The sequence below is a fragment of the Canis lupus genome, chromosome X (assembly GCF_048164855.1).
Source record: "Canis lupus baileyi chromosome X, mCanLup2.hap1, whole genome shotgun sequence".
Taxonomy (NCBI): Eukaryota; Metazoa; Chordata; class Mammalia; order Carnivora; family Canidae; genus Canis; species Canis lupus.
Genome location: NC_132876.1, coordinates 98,083,879 through 98,109,759, shown reverse-complemented (window position 1 = coordinate 98,109,759; position 25,881 = coordinate 98,083,879). Strand labels below are relative to the sequence as shown.

The window sequence follows — 25,881 nt, the reverse complement described above, 5'->3', positions numbered from 1 at the left end:
TTTTCTCTGTGCCTACTAGAATAGTTTCCCTCAGATAAATGCATGGCTCCAGTCCTCATTTTTGTCAGCTTTCTGATGTTCTCAAATGTTCTCTTAGGAGAAAAGCTTTCCTGACCAAACGACAGACAATTGTGTCTTCATTTCCACTCCCTTTCTCTCTTACCCTGGTCTCTTGTTCCCTTTAACTGCATTTTTCAGACTTCACTGTGTGCACTGAATCACCTGGGGATCCTATTAAAATGCAGATTCTGATTCACTGGGTCTGGGGTAGGGCCCTAGACTCTGCATTTCTCACAAGTGCCTACTTGACACCAATCTGTGTCTGGAGCACTTGACAGTATTGAGATGATATCTATTTTCTTCTTTACCAGCTCATTATTTTTCGCTTCCAATCAGAGTACATGTATCAGGAATGGAGAGACTACCTTATTTGATTTAATATCCTTAGCACCTAGTATGATGCCCAATACATAAAAATTACTCAATAAATACTTATTGAGTGAACAAATTACCTATGTTGTTGGAAATCCAACCTGGAATTTGGAATGCATTTTCCATTACAAATGTTACTGTTACATTTAGGTACTTTATAGGTTAAATAGATTTCTGTGCCCTCACTTTACAAGCTTCCTACCATGTGTAAAGTGGCTTAAGTAGCAAGCATAAAGCCATAATTATGTTCAGGGTTCAACAAATTTATAAACAAATCATTGGAGCCCAATCTTTTTGCAGAGTTACAGAGAGAGGCTGAACATACTAGAGAAAGCTAGAGAGCAAATACCAATAAATGATTATATAGAAGGCAACTATTGCATATGTGCTGAGGGAACCAAAAGTTATAGGTCATAAAAAGAAATAAACCTGAAATAATTACTTGAATATAAACTCTGGTATAGCAATTTTAGTGTCCCACATTGACAAAAACAAAACAAAACATAACAAAACAAGAATGCTTGCACATCTTTTTCAAGTTTCCAATGTCATTAAATGTAAATCTGACGAGTGCTCAGAAACCCCAGGGGGCACATGTCCCTAGATTCTGTGACCTCTTTTAACCCAAATGCTATTGAATTAATACGTGCTACCCTGGTTGTGGTATTTCCAGTGTGGCATATTTCTACTTGATGGAAAATAAAAATCTACTTGAAGAACCAGTCACAATGCTTTAATACTTCAATCATTTGATCTGAAAAATAGACAAGGCAAAAAACAAATGACCCCTCCTGCCTCCCGTGATGTTTTTAGTTCTGCCTAATAATAGAACCAGTACAGCAAAGTTTTCTGGCTGCTTTCCCCCTGAGATCCAAAACCAGCATTAATGTGGCCATGAGATTTTATGCATACTTTCCATTAACAAATGAGTAAAAAGTGAAAGAAAATAAACTGTAAACATTCAGGAAAAACAAAAGTCAAACCTAGGGCTAAATGAAGAAACATTCCTTTACAAATCTGCTCATGGTAGTCATGGTCTAGTTTTCTTTTTCCTGAACCAAACATGGAAGAGCTCTTAAAATTGTTTTGTAGAGGGACAGAAGGGGGTGCCAGGAGGACTGTGTGCATTTCTGTGGTTTCAGTGATTTTTATCGGTGTATTTGAAGACTACTTTCCAAATGATAGATGATTCATTGAGACAGAATGCTCATGTATCTGGTACTCAGGTATCCTCCCGGCTGCCTCTCCAGGGACAACACACCCATCCCTGCTGCAGGGAGTATGGGTTGTTGCTGGCATTCCTTACTAGAAAGTACCTTCGGCCCCAGAAAAGACTCTTTCAAGGTCCTCCTTTCACCCCATTAGGCAGCCAAAAGCCTGCCTGGTTCAGGACTACAAACGCCATCCCTCTCCTTGCAATTCCGGAGAGTCTGTGGAGGCAGCCCAGCTCTCGGGCTCCCATAGAAGGTGCTGAGGCCTCTATTACAGCCAAATGACCCTTCAGCTTCTTCCACTGTCTACTTCCCTGTACTTTTCTTTGTCATAGTTGTATCACCAGAGAACGCCCCCTAATATGCTTTCGTCATCCTACACTCTGAATCAGAGTCCATTTCCAAGGAGCCTACTCTAAAGCATTTTGCATAGTAAATAAAACTAAAGTCTATTTTCAAAATACCAGCAGGTTTTTCCTTATACCCAGGGATCACCTCAGTGTTGTGCTTTTGAACAAATAACTACAGCCAAAGAGTATGTGATTCAGTATACTTACGGGCTCTGACAGTGGTCAGTCCAGGAGCTGGGCCAGGCTGCTTTGCCCGCAGCTCTTGAAGCAACTGAGTTACCACCTTCCAATCAGAGCTGAGATCTTCCAGCTTTCTCTTTAATAGAAAAGCATACATGTTATTTATTTGATTAACATCTTGAAGATAACTTAATTCATGTTGTTATTAATTCATTTCGTTAATACATTATTGTATTTCTATTGTATTTTACTTCTAAATTAATTTTTCTGGGTAGAGTTCTTTTCAGAGATATAATTATTTTAGCCAACCACCCTACAAATATTTATTGATTGTTTGTTGCATTCAGACTCTTGCTCCAGGCATAATTTCATTTAAAAGAAGTAGAGTGCAAACCTTAATGAATGGAAAACAACACAAACAAAAAACATTGTCATCTCTGCAATTTTCTTGACCCTTTTAAACAGTATCTAGTGTGGCTGCACAGTATAATTATCCAGAGAACGTTAAAAAATATTGTAATGTCCTGGTTCACCCCAGATCAATTATATTAGAACATCTTGAAAGGAAAAGCTGGGATACACATGGGGATATGACGTTTAGAGCTCACTTCAAGGAAGGACTCCTGTCTCAAATGGTGGAAAAGATGGCAGTGGTCCTCCAGAGAGGCAGTGGTCCTCTCTGAAGAGAGCTGCCTTGTGCAAGAGCATGCCCTTCCCAGAGCAGCCTTCATTCAATGACTGATTCAGGTTGGGGTATAAAAAGGCTCAGCCAACTTTGCTCAAAATAGGACCATTCTGAAGTGTCATTTCTCCTGCAGTGCTCCCAGTGGAGTCACCAAGCCTACATGTGGCCAGCAGTGTGCTGGTATATGTTAAACAACTGTCTCTGGGGGAAAAAATCCTAATTTTCGTGTTTGTTAATTTCCATGGTGTCAATACTCCCACTGTAGCCAATTTCAAGTTACCAAGATGTCAAACGGCTCACAAAATGCCTGAAAATGTCACAATAGACCCTCTTGCAGGGATACAAGCTGACTCTGGTACATGAGTGGTTAGCCATATGGTCACTTCTCGCCAGTAGAATGTCAACAGAAGTAATATATGTCGGTTCTGGGCAGAGGCTTTTAAAGAATGTGTGAGGCATCTCTTCCCTTTCTGCTGGCTGGAAGCAAAGGACTCTAATGTCCTAGGGAAAGAACCTTCTCAATGGATTGGGGGGACAATTAATCCTAATGCCCTGAAACAGCAGTTCTCATACTTGGGGATCATCAGAATCACCAGGATGGCCTTGTGAAACCACTGATAGCTGGGTCCCAGCCCCAGAGTTCTAGATTCAGTAGATCTTGGATGGGACCCAACAACTTGCATTTCTAAGTTTTCTAGTTGATGCCGATGCTGATTGCCCAGAACCAAAGCTTAAGGTGATCATTATACCCAAGGAGTTATCTAAGCATCGACAATGGACTAGATATGCACCATCCTTGAAAGAAATAAGAAAATTAGTTCTTAAGTCATTTTCTGTAGCACTTAATTCTCTTAAGAAATCCCATCTAAGAAAAGCTGCCAAGGGAATAAATCCTAAAACAAATACTAAATATTCATCATTTTCTAATTTATATCATCTATGCTCTTGATGTCCCTTTTGTCTATTCTATCTGACATGATAGAAAATCAGGGCTTTTAATTTTTTTTAAATTGTGAAACATTTACTATCACATCAATGAATCTTTGTTTTTTGAAACATAAGCCTTGAATCCAAAAGGAAACAAACAATGCCTCTGATCAGTGGTGAATACTACCATTAAAAGTCATGACATGTGGAAGATATTTTTTCCATTCTGACCTCAGAGCTAAATGCTCAGAATTAAATATTATAAAAAGCTAATGAATTAATACATATTTGGTCTCCTAATTCCACTCCAAATTTGCAGTGACTTCACAAGGACAGAATATTAAGAGTAACCATGCTGATAACAAAATATAGCAACAGGTAATAGGAAGGAGATAATAAACATAAAAACAGATATTGAGAAAATGTAGTGGTCTTGGTCATTTCTAACCAAGGGCAAACAGGGCAACATATGGTGAAGTCTCATCATACATCATTTAACTTCTGGAAAGTCACCTATATGTGCTGAGAGAAAGAGATTGAGAGATTACAGATGGGTTTCAATACTGCTGAGATCTACCCACTCTTTAACTCAATGAGCATATGGCTCCAGAGTGGCCAAGGAGAGACGGGAGCTTTTGGTTTCTATAGGTTCAACTTTCTTCTCATAGTGTAAACATTCACTGCATTGAGTTTGCTTCTAATATTTAAAGATATGTGTGTATTTTACAACCTGGCTTCTAAAAACAAATTAACTCCTTCGTCTCTCAATTGAATAAACAGTGATCTGTATTAAACTTCATATTCCATGGGTATCAGCGTATAACAAAAAAGAACAGTAGTTGATATTTATAATTATGTCCCTGAAAAATACAGACAAGCTTAAATTCCACCGTGTTTTAAAATTAGAAGTCCTGGATTTCAGTCTTAACCCATTGCTACAGTTATGTGATCACTGGCAAATCAGATAGGTCACTCAGATTTATCATCCTTGAAACGTGGATATAACACTACCACCTAACTCATAGCTTTGTTGGAGAAACTAAATGAAATATTTTATGAGAAGAGAACTCTGTGAACTGCAAAGTACCATAAAATTGTTGGTTAGTTATTATGCACTACTTAATGAAGCAAAACAGGAGATGGTCAATAAAAATTTTCATTAAAATATTAAGATAAAAATATTTCAATGCATAAAGAACATGGTTTTGGTTAATCTAAAAATAACATGTTTATGTATTCAGTTCCCTTTTATTAATATACATTCTGAACAGTCTATCCATTTACGTGAATGTTATCTTGCCCACTATTATTTCCAGGTAAGTAAATGTGTTACTATAATTTCAAATGCAGAAATTTAAAAAAATGAAGTAGTGCCCTGAATGTACCCCAAACACTTGAGGGCACTGTTCAGTGACAAAAATGCAATAGGCTCAGAATTGTATATTCCCTAAACTTTCATAACAATTAGCAGTAGATTTTGATTCGGCTGGCCACAAAAACACTCTCGCAACTTCTTCAAGTCTTCATATACTTCAGAGGTAAATTCGATTATCGATATATTATGGAAGTTTTGTTTGTTTGTTTGGTTTGGCTTTGCTTTCTGGTACTCTGGCAAGTGCCCAAATTTCTACTCTCCCATCTTTGCTATTAGGCCGTCAGCTTCTTTCAGGTAGCCAAACATGTTTGGCTGTGGCAACTAATGCAGCATTCCTCACATAATGAACTTGAAGCAGGGCTCAATAAAAATCTATAGAAGGTAACAATTTATGCATTACCAATTTCTTTAATGAAATTTAAGGGAATGAACTCTATGTCTAAGTTTCAACATCTTCAAATATAAAATGAGTGGGACAATAATGATCAAGTCCCATTCTTTGTTAGATTTCCAGAATTTGAAAATTTTGAATATGCTTAAGTAAATTGCAGACCCCAGGCTTGCCCCACAAGAGCCTCTCAAAATCGACAATGGTAGGAGATTCCTATTTTACCCAGAGGGAGAAACTTGGAGAGCATTTTTTTAAAAAAATGGTACACTGAGTTTCATTTGAGAGGACTTTTGCAGCTGAGTATTATGTTCCATGCTTGGGATTACTCATTAAGCGTTAGGACAATTATCTCAAACAACGTGAAATTTATTCCTTATCAAGAGCAGGAATTAAGAAAAAGAAAAAAAAAGATTTCTAATCATAGCTTTCCTTTTTATACTAAAAAGGGAATATAGTTTTAAACTCCATGTGAGTTTGGGATTTTCAAAATGTAAAAATCTTATGTTTTTTCTCCTGTGTCAATAATCGGCAAGAAATAATATTGGCTACATAAATAAATGAATCCACCCATAGCTCTATGCATACAGACATGCATGTGAATGTTGTCACTAAAACATCTAGGTCTCTAGGTCTGTCTTTATAAATGCAATCAACACAACCGAGGGCCAGGGGTGAAATCCAAATCCCTAAATGCTTTCCCAATTCCAGCCTGAGCTACTGAGTAAACCTCAGCAGAGATTCTCCCTCCAAGGATTTCCTCAGAAAAGAGTCGACTCATATTATTAGAGCCCTCATAATGTCTTTTCTGTCCTGTTTGTTTTATTGTGAACAAAAAAAGCTGCATGGTAATCTGTAGTGACCTCAAGAGATGGGCATCTGGGATGCTTATAGAAGCCATCTGACAGAATTGGTTAATAATAATTTTTAAAAAGGTTAAGAAAGTTGGTAAACCATGAGCAATTATTCCTGGGGTATAACCTCACACTTACCAGTGGTGAAGGCCATTGTAAACAAGTCTTCTAAAGACAGTTTTAAAAAGCAAAATAATAAGTTATTCTGCTGGGATGATAAATAATACAGATCTAAGAAAAATGAAAAGATTCTCTCTCCTAATATCTAGTGAAGGGGCAGTCAACTTGGGGATGAAAATTTCAGGATGGGGGCACCTGGGTTGCTCAGTGGTTGAGCATCTGTCTTCGGCTCAGGTCATGATCCCAGGGTCCTGGGATCGAGTCCCACATCAGGCTCCCCCCAGGGAGCCTGCTTCTCCCTCTGCCTGTGTCTCTGCCTCTCCCTCTGTGTTTTTCATGAATAAATAAATAAAGTCTTTTAAAAAAAATCCAGTGATAACACCGAGGAAGTAAAAGATGGCCCTTTTGATAATTGGCAACTAGCTAGGCGTGAGGGCCCTGATTGAACATAATGGACAGTCACAGAAAATAAACCACACACAGACAACGCCACCCCAGGGCCATGTTCCAACAATACAGAGTTGAGGCCATTCTGTTACCACAAAAAGGACTGGTATAAAGCATGGCTACTTTTTCAACAGTGACAGCTCTTCCCCGCTTCAATGCCCTCATCTTGTAGATAAAAATTATTATTAAAGATACCCAATCAACACATTGATTCTGTTGACAGCATCTAATCCAAATGCCTTCCATTTCCCTAATCCCTCTCTAGAATCACCTAGCCAGCCTAACCCTGTAAGCTGCTCTTTCTAACCCCTTCTTACTGAGATGCCCCACAGTTTCCCTGGAGAGAGCTTTCCCTTGCTGCAGTAAGCTAAAAATCCTAACTTTTTTTTTATTATAAATATGTTTCTAGCAGTCTTTGGACAGACAGCTGTAATGGCATCATACAGGGATTCAAACAGCGGCATCCATTTTGCAAATAACTTGGAAGATAGTGAGCTCTAGAATTCTGGGATATACATATGAAGAGTGTGAGTGAACTTGTTTCATAAGATATAAATACAGCAAAAGCAATATTTCTAAAAAGTGTGTTATTCTGTAAAATGAGATTTAAAATATGGAAATGCTGCTCCATTAAGAAATTAAATATAATTAGACATTTGCAATCTCATCTTCATTCCTAAATGTTCATAAGTTGCTCGAAAATCTATTAGAAATCTTATTTTCCCAATGGGAAAGTGGGGCTCTCCTTATTTTCAAGCGTATGTGATTAGCATTTATTCAGCCTTTACAGTCAAAGACTTTTCCTCAGTTGTAAAACTAACATGTTTTTTAAAAATGAAATTCTGCTTCTCATGTATTAAATTATAAAATCTCTCTAATATTGTTACTTTCTGTCTGTAATTCTTCTCCCAACTTTTTCTGTGACCACTGACATGGAAATTGTGTTCACCAAATGAGTGAGTCAAAATGGACCTATTCATTTTGAGGGGATAGACTTGACTGTTATCTCTCTATTGATTTCTGATGTTATAAAAAAATTGTACCAGGTGAGACCATATGCCTGACAGAGCATGTATAAAAGCCAAATATTGTTATCAGTGTAATATTTCATTAGGTAACATTTTGACCAACAAGACACCACTCAACCTGCTATATGATCTAAAAATCTTCAGACGCACATCTGTTGAGTAATGTATTAAAAATTATCAGGCAAACAAATAAACCCTAAGGAAGTTCTTTGAAATGTTATGATGTTGATATTAGCAATAGAACAAACTTGTTAGGAAAAACAAGCTTAATCTAGTTAATTAACAACAAAACAGCTGGGAAAATGAAACATCCCTGGTTGTGATTGACTTTAATTGAAAATGACTAATGACGCTGTCATTCTGCAGCTTCTATTTGAGGAAATGATGCCTGGAAGATTATAATTGCCCTCTTGACCATTTGTCTATGGCAATTATTTTGTGTTAAAGGTTGGGGTGGAACACTTTGACCAAATACAGAAGGCCTCAAGCACCTTATGTTTTCTGTTACATTTAAAAGAATTCGAGAACATTAATAAAATATATCATTAAACTCATGGTACTCAGATTTTGTTTTTATAATCTAAAAGGGTAGCAAAGCAAATCAGTTTGTTTCATCTTATCCCTTCAGCAAGTAACCAAGACACTTAAAATTCCATTAATGCTCTTACTTTGGATATACGGAAGGTGATATAAGTATTCCAAAATACATACATATACTGAATATATTTTAACTGAAAGAGTGGTGTTCTAGGTTGAGTTAAATGATGAATGTCAATAGAAGAAAATGTCTTCTAACTGCTTTAGTTCAAAAGAGAGTTAAAAAAAACACTTTAAAAACCAAATAACTTTTTTTTTCAGTAGTTGTCAATATTGATGTCAGTGATGGCAGTTGTTATTGCGGCTTTTAAACTGCAAAATTACTCTGTGGAAAATGGAGCATATTAAAACAAGATTCCATCCACAGCATTATCATAATATATTATTACCAAAGGGATAACTTAAGGAAAATGTTTAACAATTTATTTAATTTATCTGACCAACCTTCAACAATTTCTGAAGATGAAGAAACCATATACACATCAGATGAAATAAAACTGTGTGCATGCACATGTGTGTATGTGTGTATGTGTGGGGGGGAGAAAGAGGAGATATAAGGCAAAACAAGAGTGGTTATTTCTTCAACCATATTATTCTACAAATTTTGCAGTAATTTTGCATCCGAGATCTAGTGCTATATTTATGTCATTAGTAGAATGTCTCCTAATAATATATTTGGCCTTTGATATTAAATTCTCAAAGAAAATAAGGAAGAAGTGGGTTAGTCACAATTGACAAAAAAGGAATCTAAAAATTTACTATCTTTGAAAATTAAAGAAATCCTAGAGAAGTTGATGAAGTGAAGGAAAAAGGGAGGGGATTCAACAGGGATGAGCCCAACCCCCAAGCAGAACTCAGCTTGGGAGGTGAGCATAGGAGCTGGACAGACAGGCTGTATGATGCAGCATGTGGAGGTGCCAACAGACAGTTTCCTAAGAAACAGAATCATGTTCTGCTATATCCTCAATGAGACTGTCTATAGGCGGAGGGCACATTATTTTTTTTTAAATTTTTTTAAGATTTTACTTATTTATTCATGAGAGACAGATAGACGAGGGAGAAGCAGGCTCCATGCAAGGAGCCTGACACGGGGCTTGATCCCAGATCCCGGGATCATGCCCTGAGCCAAAGGCAGACGCTCAACCACTGAGCCACCTAGGTATCACCAGAGGACACATTATGATCTATCTAAATACTAGATCTTATGTGTGTGTATATATATATATATATATATATATATATATAGAGAGAGAGAGAGAGAGAGAGAGAGAGAAGAGTTTTCATTTTCTTTTTTAAGAATATCACTTTCTCCTTCATAACTTATCATTTCCAATAAATCTTCCCCCCAAAACAGAACCAAACTTTGTTCATGAAAATGAGCCGCAGGCTACTCAGACCCCTTTTCCTTCCATTAAGGACTGAGAAACCTGTAAGTTCAGGAGAAAAGGCATTAGGAATCACACAATTTTTAAACCTGGATATAGAAAATGAAAATTGAAAGGGACTTTATTTATGTATTCTCAGAGCAATGGATCACCCTTCAGAAAAATCATCCCTTAACCTTTAAACTGAAGTTTTTTGATCCACACCTGTTGCCTTGTTGTACTGGGTTCCATGTTCTGAACCAAGAAGTGGTTTCTGAACCTCTAGCATTTCAGGCTACCCTAAACCCCAGCTCATTTTGAAGTGTTTCCAAGGTCATGGTCCATATCAAAGGTTGCCTATAAATCAACTGTTTCTCCACATCCCCAGGCTCCCAAGTCAATCTTGCCTTTCTGCCTCTATCAACTTGATATTTTGATTCTTCTCCAAACCTAAGGGATAAATGGCAGAATGGGAATGAGTTTTCACTTAAGTTCTATTTCTCCGAAATGAGCTGACTTAAAAGGAAATGTGGAAGGAGAGAGACCAGAAGGAAAGAGAGTGCTCACTCTACAAATTGGTTTTAAGGAATACAGATGAGAAGGAAAGTCAGCGCCTCCTTGCTCTTCCTTTTATTTCAGAAAGTTAATTCCCCTTTTATATCACTAATGTGAAGGCAGAAGGTACATAATGCTCACTCAGATGGGTCTGATCTCCAAGTGGCCCAGGAGTTGAAGCTTGAGTGGGAGGTGTGATAAGTTAGCATCAACAGCTTGCATTGTTTACATACAATGAAGACAAAAATTTTCTCATCGATTTTCAATTACGAATTTTCCCTCTGTTGTTTTTTAACAAAGGAACAGACGTGAAAGACAATTTCAATGCATATCTGTAATCTGTAACAATCGTGTCAAACCCTACATAAAGTATTTGAGAAGCAAACAAGCATAGATGGAGTAGACCTATAGAATGGTCCACTTGTTTCATTGCTGGCTACCAGAGTCACTCTGTTAAGCACGAAAAGAGTCTGCCTAGGGACTGGTTTTCTTCAGAACATTAGCAGAAACCCTGAAATTTGCTGCTTTCAGGACCTTCTCTAGCTCTCTAATCTAAATACTGAACACAGTGATGCTCCATGAAAATGATCATACCAGGCTTGGAACTGGATGTAAGTTATCATCATCATCGTCATCATCATTATCATTTTGGATATTAGGGATGGTGATAAGTATTCCTGAATTAACTTCTATCAGTATCTACACACAAATCTATGCCTTTTAGCATCCAGTGTTTGGACATTACGCTTAGTCTAAAACTTTAAATTTACCTAAGGAAAGGCTCCTTGTAAACCATAAGAAAAACAAACAATTTTCTAGAAATGAAGCTTGGGCCAAGCACAAGCAGTGACCTTAGAGACAGAGTCTAAGTCATGGTAATGTTGTTTGCAAGGACAAACTAGTTCTGTATAATGAGGTTATTGACCTGCACTGTTTTAGAGCATTTTTAAACATGAGGGCGAGGCTCACTAAATCTCAGCCTGCAATGTTGGCTAGAGAAACCAGGACTGATCAATAAACAGCCACCATTCCAGGCTCTCGGGAACCTCTATCATAATGGGGCCCATTATAATTTTGGTCAGGTAGAGAAAATAAGGTAACCCATACCTAACGTCTATTTATCACTGGACTCTCATTTGCAAATGGAAGCCATTGATTAGTTATTTTTCGAAAACCAAGCTGGAAAAAAAAAAAGAAAAGAAAACCAAGCTGGCTTTCCCTTTCTCTCCTCATCTAATAGCCTGTGAATAAACGTGTCCCAGACTTCAAAATGTACGTGAGGAAAGGAAAGAAGGAGAAAGCTTTCTCCCAGGCCAGCTCTTTACCAAAGAGAGAAGCAATTACATGACATTTCGCTAAAAATTCTTGACCTAATAAAGTACTAAAGCCCGAATGCCGATTTTCCTCTTTCATAAGGAAAGAGTGTCACAGAGAAAAGAAAGGTCACGGACCATATTGTGATTCTTTACAGCTGTTGGAGACAGACAGTATGATGCAGTAGCTTGATTTGAATTAAGCCAAACAATATGAAAAGCATCAAGGCTGGCAAGCAAAGCAATAAAGCCTCAAAGAATTTAATCTACCTTGAAGGTGGGACTACTTTCTGTATTGATGGCAGCACACCAGGACAGAATTGAGTCCTTTAATGCAATGACTCGTTAATAGCCTTAAGATCACAATATATAAATAGGATATGTTGATCAAAAAGACAGCTCAGCCTCTGCTATTGCGGTATGGACAATATTTCTTTACAAGTTATTTCATTGATTATAAATAGACCACGTCAATGGCAAATGTACAACAGGGGAAGCATAACCCATTATGAGGTAATGGATATTGCTAGAGGTTGCTTCATTACCTTCGCTGGCTGAGTGGCTGGTTTTTCCTTGTACAAATGCTGCCCTTTAGACAAAATCCCTTCCACATCCGGCTGTTTAGCTTGAACTGCTACTTCAATTTCCTGGGGAAAAGAACACATACAGTGCAGATTAACTTCACAGTTAGCAATAAAATTACTAAATTTAAATATACCCTTGGAGACTCCACATGTATTGTGGATCAATTTCTGCATGGTACATCAGGGCACAAAAAAAGTAGTTTTAGTGCAGAGAAAAGAAATAGAGGCCATTGCGGAACATACTAAAGTTTAAAATATTTATCCCAGATCTCCTTGAATTCTCCTAATATTATTAAATAGAAACACAGACACTAACTTTGTTTAAAAAAAAACCTCAAATGCAATAATGAGAAATAGGATTTATGAATATGATTAATATGGATAAATGCTATTGTTTAGCTTCAATAATCTCAATAATCCTAATGTTCATTTTACTTTACAAACTTCTTATTTTAACAGGATTCTTCTGGGCTTTGGATCCAAAATTTCACCTCGAAATAAAACCCAATAATTCTTCTCACATCATTGTCAAGATTAAGTTTCCTTCCAAAGAGTAAACACTTCAAGCATCATATCAGGGCTTATTAATTATTAAGCAGTCAAACTGAAAAGGCCTTTTGAGGAATGATTTAATTATTTTTAAAAAATGTTTGTTTTTCTGTAGTCTAGAGAAGACTGAAGAATGACCAAACAAACAAAAACCTCTTTAGATATGAACATAAAGTGTTTTTGTTATTGGCTGCTGTCTAGCTCACTTGAACACAAAACAAAAGAAATGTGCATAAATTGAAGCTGAAGGAAGTGAAGTTAAATATTACAGAAGACTTTTTGGATGGAACACTTGTTAAAACACTAGGATGGAATATTGATTAATCAATGTCAGGTGTCAGTTAGGACCTGGGCAATCTTTCCCAGATAGCAACTCCTGATTAATCCATATCTTCCTTCCTCCCTCTCCTACCCTGCAGCCTCCCAGCACTGCTGTGTGTGCGTGTCTTCATGCCATTGCTTCTTTTATATACTCCGTTTGTATCTTTCTCTCTCAGCCCATCAGAGCGGGGAGTACTCTGAACCCAAATTACTATCATGTATGGGGCTCAGTAGGGTGTCTTGCAGTTTATACGTGTTCAGCACACACTCCTGAGAGGGATTTATTTCTTTAGTTCTCATTATAATAAACACCAGTGGAAGGCGGGCACTTGAGTTAAAAGTGTCCATAACATTAAGACTCGCCCTGTACCTCCATTGCTATGTGAACAACACATATGCACACACACCACCTTTAAGGACAATTATGGAGGAAACAAGACCTAAAGTTATAAGAGCTTTCTGAGTTATTAAAGGTTATTTTTAAAAAAATCCTGCGAACTTGTAATGAGTTCAAATTCAGCATGCACTTTGTGAGAATTGGGTATTTCTCCCTTTAAAACTGTTTATAAGTGCACCTGGTATAAAATCTACACCTTCAGAAAATGATCACAAATAGTAATTCTACCAATGTTTCAGATATGCAGACAAATGATGAACGCTAACATCTTTCTCTCCCTGCCCCTCTTCTGCAATCCCAAATAAATAGTTCCAAAGATTGCACAGCATTGATGCTACTATTCAGAAGGCTCTGGCAGATAGAGTTAGGAGACTGCATTTTATATCACAAAGAATTCCCTTAGGAAATAAACACATTTTAATTCATGAAATTTTCATTGGCAAATGAACACGAACAGCAGCAAGGCTGACATTAGGGCAGCCCAGATATTACTTAGAACCGAATTTGAAGCAGGTGCTTGCTAGATGAACTGAGGAAAAGTTGGCATGCCTTGTGAAATGTCCCTGTTTTGCACCTGCAGAAGGTAGGATATTCCCTCTTCAGGTCATCAAGTTAGCCCCAGCTTTAGTCCTCTGATGAATGAGCACTGCAAAGTCACATCATTTCCCTTTATAGAAATGTTTCCTATTAGCATGTCCTTCTATCACAACTAATGCCATCTCTTTGTCCTTCAATGAAATAATGAAGAGTTTAAGTACCTGGATGAGATTTACCCTTAGTCCTACTGAAATAGAGCAATGGTGAAAGAATCATGTTCAGCTCTAAATTCTTTGTTGTTATTTCTTGGCAATTTTTCGGAGAACCCGATCTCTAGTTACATGTACCTTTGATAAATCACTGCAGAAAGGCCATTCTTGAAAATAAAATTCTACAATTTACCCCACATTGATTTGTGGTGTGAATTTATGAGTTAAAAGGTACGTCAGTTTTTCAAATTCAAATATTTTTTCAAATATTACTGCTTAAAGGGTCAAGTGAAGTAAATCTAATTAAATTCACTTAAAATACTCTTTGGTGTATTTTTCTTTAGTGTGAGAAAAATACACTATAAGAAGCTGATAAGCATCCTGAGAAAATGGAAGTATAAGTGAATTAAATTTAAAAAGGATGTGCTATCTCTCTATGTTATGAAAGCTTGACACAGAGACACTGAAAAGCACAGCAGAGCCAACAACCCCAGCTGAAGCACAGGACTATGCAAAAGTAAAAAACACAGTCCTTAGCTGTGCTGAAAATGTCAAAACACTGCTATAATGATATTAACTGCTGTAATGATATTTACAAATCAGAGTTGCTAACAGATTCCTGTGTCAAACACTGTGGACTCCATACATTTTTTTTTCTCTCATACTTAACACTCCTAAAAAATAGGGTCTTGTCTAATTTTACAGATGCTGAAACTGAGGGACATTGAGTCAGTTGTCCAAGACCAAAGAGTTTGTAAGTGGCAGAGTTGAGATGATAACCAGAATGTGTACCACTAAATGTCCACTATATCCTTCCTTTTGCTGTATAGACCATGTATGTACATGCTCTAAAACTGGCAGTCGTATCCCTTCATACCATGTTATTGTTTCCTTCTCCTCTTAACTCCAGTTTATTCTGTAATATCCTCCTAGGGTGTAAGGGAGAGAGAATCTGGTCTCCTCCCAGAGAAAAGAGATAAATTCTGATATAGCCTTTTTTAAAATTTTTATTTATTTATGATAGTCACAGAGAGAGAGAGAGAGAGAGAGGCAGAGACACAGGCAGAGGGAGAAGCAGGCTCCATGCACTGGGAGCCTGATGTGGGATTCGATCCCGGGTCTCCAGGATCGCGCCCTGGGCCAAAGGCAGGCGCCAAACTGCTGCACCACCCAGGGATCCCTGATATAGCCTTTAAAATGCACCAAGGGTGTCTCTTTGTGGATTTCTGATTGCCAAACTGATGATATCCAGGTCAGAGGATTGGCTTGAGTAAACCTTTTATCTCACAAATGGCCTCACATCTTTATGTGATTTAAGATAAGGTGAAGGAGGTCACCACTAAAATGGAAATATGGCTAATTATAGTGGCCAGTTTTTGCGAGTAGAAAGTGTTTGATTTTGAAGAATGTTCAGACAAGAAAGTCTTCATAGAATTTCCACCAAACAACACCATCACCACCACCACCAACAACAACGACAACAACAACAACAACAAAAACCCTCCAAAACTACATCTCTAATAATAGCACTTTTCCATTTAGTTTTTTCCCCTGCCTTATTTTTAATGTATTCTCTACAGTGTAAGACTGTTCACCACGAGTCAAGACCCTTATGATGTGACTAGTGTTTTATTCCCTTCATTTCAGAGAATTGACAGTTCACTATGGTCTCAGGCATAATTTCAAGAAAACAATTTGTAGTAATTAGAGAAAAGGGAGTTATCTTCCATTAATAACCACTAGGAAAATATCATGCTATATTTTAAAATCCAGCCCTCCTAGGTTTCCCAAATGGAGTGACATTCTAAGCACCTTCAGGCTTAGTTATTTCTTATGAAACACTATTACTCTTATTGGGGAGTTGTTGGTCTGATGAGCTGCAGATCAAAGGTTAGTGAAGAAAAAAGACTCAACAACACCTGTGAGGGGAAAACAGCAATTCTGATGCAAATTAATGCACACTTACATTTGCCAAAACTTGATATAGTCAGTATTATATTTCTATTTTCATATTAAGCTGATTATATGCATTTGTTTTTTTTAACTAGAAATTTGCCCCTAAGGAAAATGTAAGAGACACATTTTGCCTTTTTTATTTTTAATGTTTTTATATTTTTTAAATTTTTAATTGTGTCTCTATCATTTTACCTATTGCTAACCTTAGGATACATGAATATATATGTATATATATATGAATATGTGCATGCTATATTATCACCATAGGAGGAGAATATAGACAGTCTCTTACATATGTTCCAACATTCATTCATTCTCTGTTCATTCGACAAACATGGAGTGAGTTTCAGAGTCTTGGCTGGGAACTATGAATACTACAGGGAAGAACACAGCCCCTCGTGAAGGATAAAGACAAATGATCACATATTCAGCTTAGAAGGCAACATGTAGAGCAGCCAGCAAAGTGCAATGCATGGTGGGGCACAGCAGCAGAACTGACAAGTTCTGTGTTCGAGGGAAAACAGGAGGGTAGGAGCTGGCCTCACAGTTGGAGAAAAGCCTGAGCAGAGGCTTGGAACAGAGAGAGCTCATGCACTTGGTTGACAAAAGGAAGTGATGATATGAAGCACTGCAAGAGGCAATCTGGGATCTGCAAAGACAGAAACCGGAGACAATGTGGTGATCCCATGCATGGCAATGGGAAGAAATGGTATAGGAATAGAAGGCAAGAGCCGGAGGAAGAAAGGATCTCTCATACAACCCTCAAAACCTTAGTGGAGAACCCACAAAAGGGCTTTAAATAAGGGAATCATACTTGTCATTTGAATTGATGCCCTAAAAATGAACATATATGAATATATGAATAGACAGAGAAAAGATCTACTACTAATACATGGTTTTTCATTCAGATAAGCTGGTGTGAATGAGATATGTAAGCTGCTCCTGAAAAAAAGAAATTCAGGATAAAAATGACAACTTTTTTCTTAGCAAACTTAAGTGATTGTTACCTTAGTTTTCTAGTTCATAAAGAGTATTTCCTGCCTCTTGGCTAATTTGTCAATCCCCACAATCAACCATTTTTCCATGAACGCTAAGATATCATGGATTCTAAGAACCAGTATTATTTTATGAACTGTTAGGAAGGTTAAAAAAATCAGACTTTGTAGACACTATTATGAGATCTATCTCAATTTTAGAGAAGTTGAAATGTAAAAAAGTGCATTTTTGGAATCATGGAAATTCTAAGATGTTGGTGAATACTACAATTGGTTTCTGACTTCATGATTATTCACTGGCTCTATAAACATGGATACTCTGTGAATGAATACATTTTCTTCCCCCATAAACTTTGGTCTTTATCATGTGCCTTACTTTGATCAATGAACTGTGAACAGAAGAGACTATATGACAGTTGTCTTTAAAGACAATTCAAGATTAGATAGTACTACCAGTTCCTATCTTCTACCATGAGAGAATATGTACCATACAGGAGTTGCTCTTTTGGCCTGGGTTCTGTAATAAGAAGACATTTGAAGCAGGTCCACAGTTTAAAATAAGAAAACCTGAACATGATCCACAGTGTGGAGTAAAGATGCAGCTGATCTACAGACACATGAGTAATAAATGTTTGTTTTAGAAGTCACTGAGATTTGGAGCTATTTGTTACTGCAGCAAGAGCTAACAGTTACAATATTATAATGAAACAGCCAAAGAAACAAAAAATATATGGGTTCATGGGATGAAAAACCAAAGTAAGCTTTTAAAAGAAATGTACCCTGGTCACATATTTTGGCTGCACCATCTCTCATTCCACATATAAACTGTTTGCTAAAAAGGGTAGCAAGAAACAAAAAATGAAATGGAATCAATATTGTGTTAGAGCCTGACTTCTCTGGCCTAGATTGTCAGGCAGACTCTGACAAATGAAGGCTGATGGATGGAAAAACACAACATTGTGCAGTTGCGTTTCTTTCTCTTTCCCCTCATACTGGGTGACTGTTCTTTTATTTATCTACAATTAGGTTTGCGAGACCACGGCAACGCAGCTCTCCTTCACTGTAACTGCATGCTGTCAAGTACGTGCCAAGCTGATTGACAAAGAATGACAGGTTCTCTCTTTCCATTCTGAGCTAATCAAGGGCAGCCCACCAAAAGGAGGCTTTTTTCTGATTTAGAGATTTATGGATTTCAAAAATAATCTGTCCAAATATACAAAGTATAATACAATATTGATTTTTTTAAAGTGGTGAGTGTTATGAAACCAAGAAGATATAATCTACCAAGGTACATACTTGGAATGTTCAAGGCCAATAAAAGAGTGGACATTGGTGTGACCATCAAGCAATGAGACTGCTACTCAGAAGCCACATTTAGAAGCCCTCCACTCATGAAGAAGGGGCTTCAGAGTCTTTTTGGCAGAATTAGTCTGACAAATAAGATCTTACCAACAAATCCCCATTGTATTAATTCATTCATTAAATATTGACTAAATATAAGAACACTTATCATGCGATAAATAGTTTAAGTAATGGATATTTAACAGTGAATAAAACAGACAAAATTTTCCTGTTTGCACAAAGCTTGCGTTCTAATGCAGATGACGGACAACAAAATATAAATTACGGCATCTCAGAGGGTGAAAAGTGCTAAAGAGAAAAAAAAACAAAGCATCAGGTGGAGATAGATGTATGTGTGGGGTAAAGAAGGATGGAGGGGCACATGGGAGAAGTTGTGGAGGGGAAAGCTTCATGAGGAGGTGGTATTTGAATAAAGATGAGTTGGAAGTGAAAGAATGAATTGAGTAGCTATCTCAAGGAAGAACAATCCACACAGAGGAAACCACAAGTGCAAAGACCTTGGGGCAGCAGTATGTTTGGCATACTCAGTTAAAAAAAAAATGAGGAAGCCAGCGTGAGTGGAGCCCAGTGAGCAAGGGGAGAGTAGCAGGAAGCAAGCCAGAGACGGTTAGGCACTGCAGGGCAACTGTGTGAGGCCCTTGACCATTACTCTGTGTGAGATTAAGAACCATAGGAGGATTCCAGCACAGGAGTGATGTGATTGGACTTATTTTTTAATAGATGATTCTGGCTGCTGTGTGAAGATTAAACCAGAGGGATGTAGAGAAGAGGCAGTAGTTATAAGCAAATTCCCAAGAGAGTTAGTTAAAACACTGGAAGGAAGGAAGTACTTGTTTGTGGAAACATGATACACTTATTCTGAAACTCTTTATACACAGAGCTTTTGAATGAGGACTAAATCTCCTTAAAGATTTAGTTAAAGCAATACTCTAACCAGAATTGTTTGTTGCAAGTGGATCTCCCCCAGGTTTTACTATGTTCCCAAGTCCTTAGTGGTAAAGACTGTGGGTTCTTGAGCCCAACTATGTACATTCTGATTCGGGCATGACATGATTTTCAACAGACATCAGACGGCCCATAGATCCTAAAATATATCCTAAAGTCTTTGCTATCTGATTTTTTTTTTTTTTGCTATCTGATCATTTACAGAAAAAGTTAGCCAACCACCGATCTAGAGAAATGGCTGGGTTCGGGATTTGTGGCTCTTAGGAAACGTCCAGGTGCACAGAAATATTATACGGGCAGTTATTTTTAAAGATAAAACAGGAGAAGCTTATTTTGCCTTTTATCTCCTCATAGAGACTCATAGAGACAGTCAATCAATTGAAAGTTATACCTTGGAGCAGGGCTCAACAAACATTTTCTATAAGGGGCCAGACAGTAAATACTTAGGTTTCATAGGCCATATGGTTCCTGTCGCACCTGACTTCTGCCTGTGTGGCGTGAAAGCAAACGTCGATAATGTAAACAAATGAGCATGACTGTGCTCCAATAACACTTGCTGTACAAAACCAGGTGGTAGATTGGATTTGTCCCTTGCACTCCTCTTTCAGGGTATTACAGTGTTGTTGGAAGTAATCAGATGAGCGATGAGACATCTGGGTTTTAGGCTTAGTGACTCATGAGTTGGGGCAAGCCACTTAAATTCTCTGAGTTTTAGTATTTTAGTATCTGATGATTACAGATAGTATTGCCCCTCTGCATGGTAAGTTGACCTCTGAAGAACTTTTTGCTGTTTTCTACATTGAAACCTGGCAAAGTTGGAATGTCAACTATGTTCGTAGGCAACATCGCTACTGCTAAAACAAAAAACAAAAAACAAAAAACAAAAAACAAAAACAAAAACAAACAAAACAAAACAAAACTCTGATGGGTAAATGCCACTTGGCTTGGGAGTTCTACTTATAAACTGCAAATGTTTAAAGGAAAACCACAGTTTGGGGGATCCCCTACGTGTAGTAACTTTCAAAATTGTGCATGTATCTTGCATGGATCTTGGAAACTCTACCATGTCATAAGACACTGGCTTCTGGGTCACATTAGGCTTCTGGCCAGGGTTGACCCAATACCTCTATGTGAGTCTCCTTCCTTTGCACCTGATCTGTTATCTGGGAGTAGACAGGTGCTGGGGGCAAAAAAAAAAAAAAAAAAAAAAAAAAAACAACTCTCTGATAGCTCTGTGAATGCTGCACAAACTGCTGGGAATTCTAATCCCACTAAAGATAGATGTCTGATCCTGCCTTCTGGGGAAGCTGTGTTTCTGTTCCTGGTCCCTTCGAAGTGAATTTGAAGCTGAATGTGGTTAATGGGAGCCTCATTCATTTGCACCTAAGAAAACTCGCTGATGGGCTTTATAATGATCATGTCTGGGACCCACATTTTCTTTCCACAAATTAATTGCTTTAAAATTGGGACACATTTTATAAATGATGGTGTGTCACAGTATAACTGACAAGCACCTCTTTCTTAGTGACAGATAAAATAATGATGCATATTCTAATCAATGGTGTCTTCACTGCAATGAAATATGGTATGTGACCAGGATATTTAGAGTAGGTCAGGATCAAATGATTTAGTCTATGCAAAGATAATACTAACTGCTACCATTTATTGAGAATTTACTAAGTACAAACTCTCTGCTATGCACTTAACATAAATCATCCTAGCTAATCTCACTCAAGCTCTACTGCAGAGCCTTTCACCACACATAACTGACATTTTTTTTTCAGATTAAAAAACTAGTCACAAGAGGTGAGGAAACTTGCCCAAGGCACAAGATAACTGATGGTAAATATAAGATTTGAACCCTGGTCCGTCCGAGGCATACCCTGCATGCTTAATGACTATATATTCCATGAATTTAAGTATAATTTATATATACAGTTAGATTTTCTTTGATAAGTCACAGTGTTTAGAACCAGAACAAAGTATTTCTGATTAACGCATACTTTTAAATTAGGGGTTCTTCAACCTCAGCGCTACTGACATTTTTGCAGGAACAATGATTTGTTGTCAGGAGCTGGTCTTTTACTGTAGGATGTTGTGCAGCATCCCTGGTCCTGATTCACAAGATCAGTGGACTTCCTGCTCCTCCAGGTGTGGGAATTGACAAATTCCCCTGGAGAATAAAATCAACCTTGGCTGAGAACCACTGAATTACTGAATATATAAATGAGCAAATGAAAGAATGTCTACTCATGGTCTTCATTTCCAGGGTACATGAAAGAGGATGATTTAATATTAGTACCTTTCTCTCCTTTTACTTGTATGTAACATTGTTTGTAATGCCATCTTTCACCTATTTTTTTAGATGCACTACTATGCCCACAATGACTTAAATCTCACTTGCATGTGGTTCTGATGAACTGTAACTAAAACCGTAGGTTTCAGTTTGTGGCTGAATTATTCCTAAAAACACTGCTCTAAATACCCAAATGGATCCAGGAACACAGTGTATTGTAGGGAATAGAGAGGCTGATAGAGAAGGAGGTAGTTTTGCTACGTCGGAATTACCTTTTACTTGCACTGCACATTTGCCTTGGCCAGTAATATCTGCCTTCCTTTAAAATGATACAGCACAATGCTGAATTATTATCCATGTGGCAATTGGGCATAGTTCTTGAAGTCTTGATAGAGAGTATTTTTTAATGTAAGTATTACTAAAAACTAGAAGTTTCTTTATTAAAATATACAACAACAGTTAGGGTAATTTTCAATAAAAGCAAAGAGCAATTTAGTACACCTGAAACTAACATAATATTGTATTTAAACTTACACTTCAATAAAAAAATTAAAAAGAAAAAGGCAATTCAACTCGACTTCATGATTGACACACTTCAAATAAAACTAAAGGTGCTTTGTTTTTACTACTAAGTGCTATACTAGAATTATAGTTATTATCTAAAACAACTCTTTCTAAATTCTTCCATAAACTTGAGCAATCATCAAATGGATAATGGGATTAAACTTGTGTTTAAAAAATAGCAACAACCACAAAAATATCTGAAGTTTCTCTTCTGAATAGCCTTTCCTTAAACATGTATGAAAAATGAAGCAAACATGAGGGTTTCTGAAATCAGGGAAAAGAATGCATGATGGAATAAAACCCCTTCTTTGGTTCACATAACATGTCAATCTTCATCTTGAATCCCAAGTTTACATTCAGCCTGCCAAACTTAACTTTTGTATTCTTGTAACTCTCTATTATTTCTACCACTCCAGCTAAGTGAACATTTTCATTGGTGTCCTGTAAAGTTAATAATAAGGTTTTGGATTAAGAATTGTGGACCTGTATTTCAGATGCATATAACTGATAGAACCCAGAATATACAGAGAACTCATATTAATCTGTAAGAGAAAACAAATCAATCCAATTGAAAACTGGGCAAAGTATTTGAAGAGTCAACTCATAGAAGGAAAAATCTGAATGGCCAACAAACTTGAAAAGTTGTTTAACCAAGGATATGTAAATTAAGACTAAATTCATGTCATTTCCTGCTGCTGGTGGAAAGTAATTTACAATATATAATAAAGATGTGAATACTCTAGTGAGTCAGCATTTCTACTAGGTATTGTCACATGGGTTTATAAGAAGACCTACAAAGAATGTTCTTTTAGCTTTGTTTACATTAGTGAAAAACTAGAAACAACCTAATGATCATTCATTTCTAACCTTATAACTCTATTGATTGTTTTGTTTCTATTCAAATCAGAAATACTTTAACAGATTTCTCTTCTTCTCTAAAGCTACTTTAAATCATTGTTCTTATTTTGTAGGGCGTCCAAAATTCTATTTAACTAAGTCATAAGCAAAGTTAATGCTTCTATTCATAACTGGACCCACTGAAGATATTAAAGATAATAAAGATAACACTGTCTCTAATAAATCTGACTTCATCTATAATGGCAAAGACAGTATAATATCTCAGATATCATCTGCTTAGTCTTGAGTAAAGCACAGGAGTGTGTATGTGTGTATAATTTTGTATTTTTGTTATCTCTCCAATTATGTAAATTGCTAATACTTATTACTAGGCTAATATGAGAAGATACATTGCAATAAATGTTACCACAAATTATTAATTTTGTGTTCCTTATCACGTACTTCATCAGATAATTTAAAAGACAGAGAGGCCTATCTATCCATATTTTCTCTACGTGCTATTCACAAAAGTTCTCTCAAATGAATCTTAAAAATTAAAAGTATGCACACTTGGTTTTGTAATTTCATGGGTCAATAAGTAGAATTCTAGTTGTATCCTACACATTCTAGTGAGTGCTTCCATATTTTGCCTTTTGAATGCTTAATAGTTATTAATTTCAAGAAAATCAATCTCATTTTAATAACTAGCATGCCACATAATCAGTCATTATAAATGCGGTTAGCGTTTTTAACCTTAAAATCAAAACTGTTATTAAAGCACTAGGAGTTAAATAATTATGGGTGCTTTTATTAACTATATACTATGTGCCTTCTTCTGATCAGTAATTGCTGAATATTCATTATATCCAGAGGAGCAATGAAGTGTTCAGAAGTTGGAAGCTATGGCTTCAGAAGTACTGGATGTGAAAACTCTAAATTTTTAATATATTGATTTGTATATTGAAATTACACAGCAAATTAAATGCATTTATACTAGTTGATAATTTAAGTAGTTAATTTACAACGGTGTTTCTTTTTCAAAATATACATCAGATACAGATTGAAGTATTTGATATCTTCCATAATATGTATAATTCCGTATGTAATAACTATATTTTCCAACATGTGAATGAATGATCCCAGACACACTACCGCTTGCAAGGGAGAGCCAGGAAGAACGAGAGAAAGGTATGACGGGGACAACAGGAGACAAGTGGCAGTTTGGAAGTATTTGGAATACAAAGGTGATTTCTAAGTCAAGTACAACTGACTAAAAGTAGTAACCACCTAGTTTTTCCTGTTAGATGATAGGAGGACTTATCCAACATAGAACTGTATTTTTAAATTAGATTCATAACACACTCTTATTTTCATGAGAGGGAAATTAATCTATGCGAAATCTCAAGGTAAAGAACTGTATATTTAAGAAAAAAATATCACTAAGCAAACCTAGTGCACCAAATGGACTTACATCTTCAATGGGAATAATCATGTGACCTGTGATGTATTTCCTCACTAACACCATCTAAGTTTAATTCTGAATTAGAATATTTCAAGTGTTCCTTAAAACTGTACCTTGAGAATACTACTGAGTTTCATTAGAAATATTCGTCTGTAAATTAATTTGCACCAATCATTTCGGTAATTTTTTTAACTCTCAAATATGAGTAGAAGCATGCATTAGTATAAGTTTATGAGATGGCAATTGAATAGTAAAATAGTTTTACTTAAAATAGGTATTCTGAAAGTGTTATTTTTAGTGTTAAATTATTTTTCTACATATTTGTCTTTTCTTCTCCTTTTTAAATAAAATCAAAAAGATTATGGCTATAGGTTCTCATTTTTATTTTTTCCCACAGCACCCAATACAATGTTCTGTTAACACTATATCCATATCCTCCCTCTACAAAAAAGGGTATTGAATAGCTTTATATTGCTATAACTTCTTGGCAGTCATGCTTACCCATAATGATAATCACATTTGCTTTTAGAGGTGTCATAATTATGTATTTAGAATTTTAAGGGTTCTTCAGTGGTAGCACACTTATTTAAGGATTCCTTTGGCAAACAATACAGTTTAGTGGGCAGAGCACAGCATTTCCTGATGAAAATACAAGTTCACAGCTAAAAGGTCAGTAAGGTTGGTATCAGGCAGACAAGGGGCATTGCTGCAGAGACCAAAAAGTTAAGGAGAGTGCAGAGACTGGCATGGGGAACAGTGGACATGTAGTCCATGCGATTTTCCCTCACCTATCAATCTAGATGCCATCCTAGAGAGGAGCAAGAGGAGAGCCAAGGAATCTGAAAGGCTGGCCATTTATTCAAGAGATAGCAATGCATATAAAGAGACTAGTAAAACTGTTTCTGAGTGAGGTCCTTTTATCTCACTGCCCAACATGGGGGAAGCATATGAAGGTCAGTGAGGAATAAAGTTGCATTTGTGTAATTCATTCTATGACTGTAAGGTATTTATATCATTTATACACTTCTTCCTGCGTATTTA

General features: G+C 36.7%; 1 protein-coding gene across 14 annotated transcripts in view; it reads right to left on the bottom strand.

Annotated features, from left to right (window-relative positions):
* DMD (dystrophin) overlaps positions 1-25,881 on the bottom strand; it is a 2,167,959-nt gene that overhangs the window by 664,915 nt on the left and 1,477,163 nt on the right. For all 14 annotated transcript variants that reach the window (XM_072818058.1, XM_072818060.1, XM_072818056.1 and 11 more), the window contains 2 exons: positions 12,372-12,473; positions 2,201-2,309 (listed from right to left, as the gene is read on the bottom strand). In XM_072818058.1, coding sequence (XP_072674159.1) covers positions 2,201-2,309; positions 12,372-12,473 — 211 coding nt within the window. The remainder of the gene's footprint in view (positions 1-2,200; positions 2,310-12,371; positions 12,474-25,881) is intronic.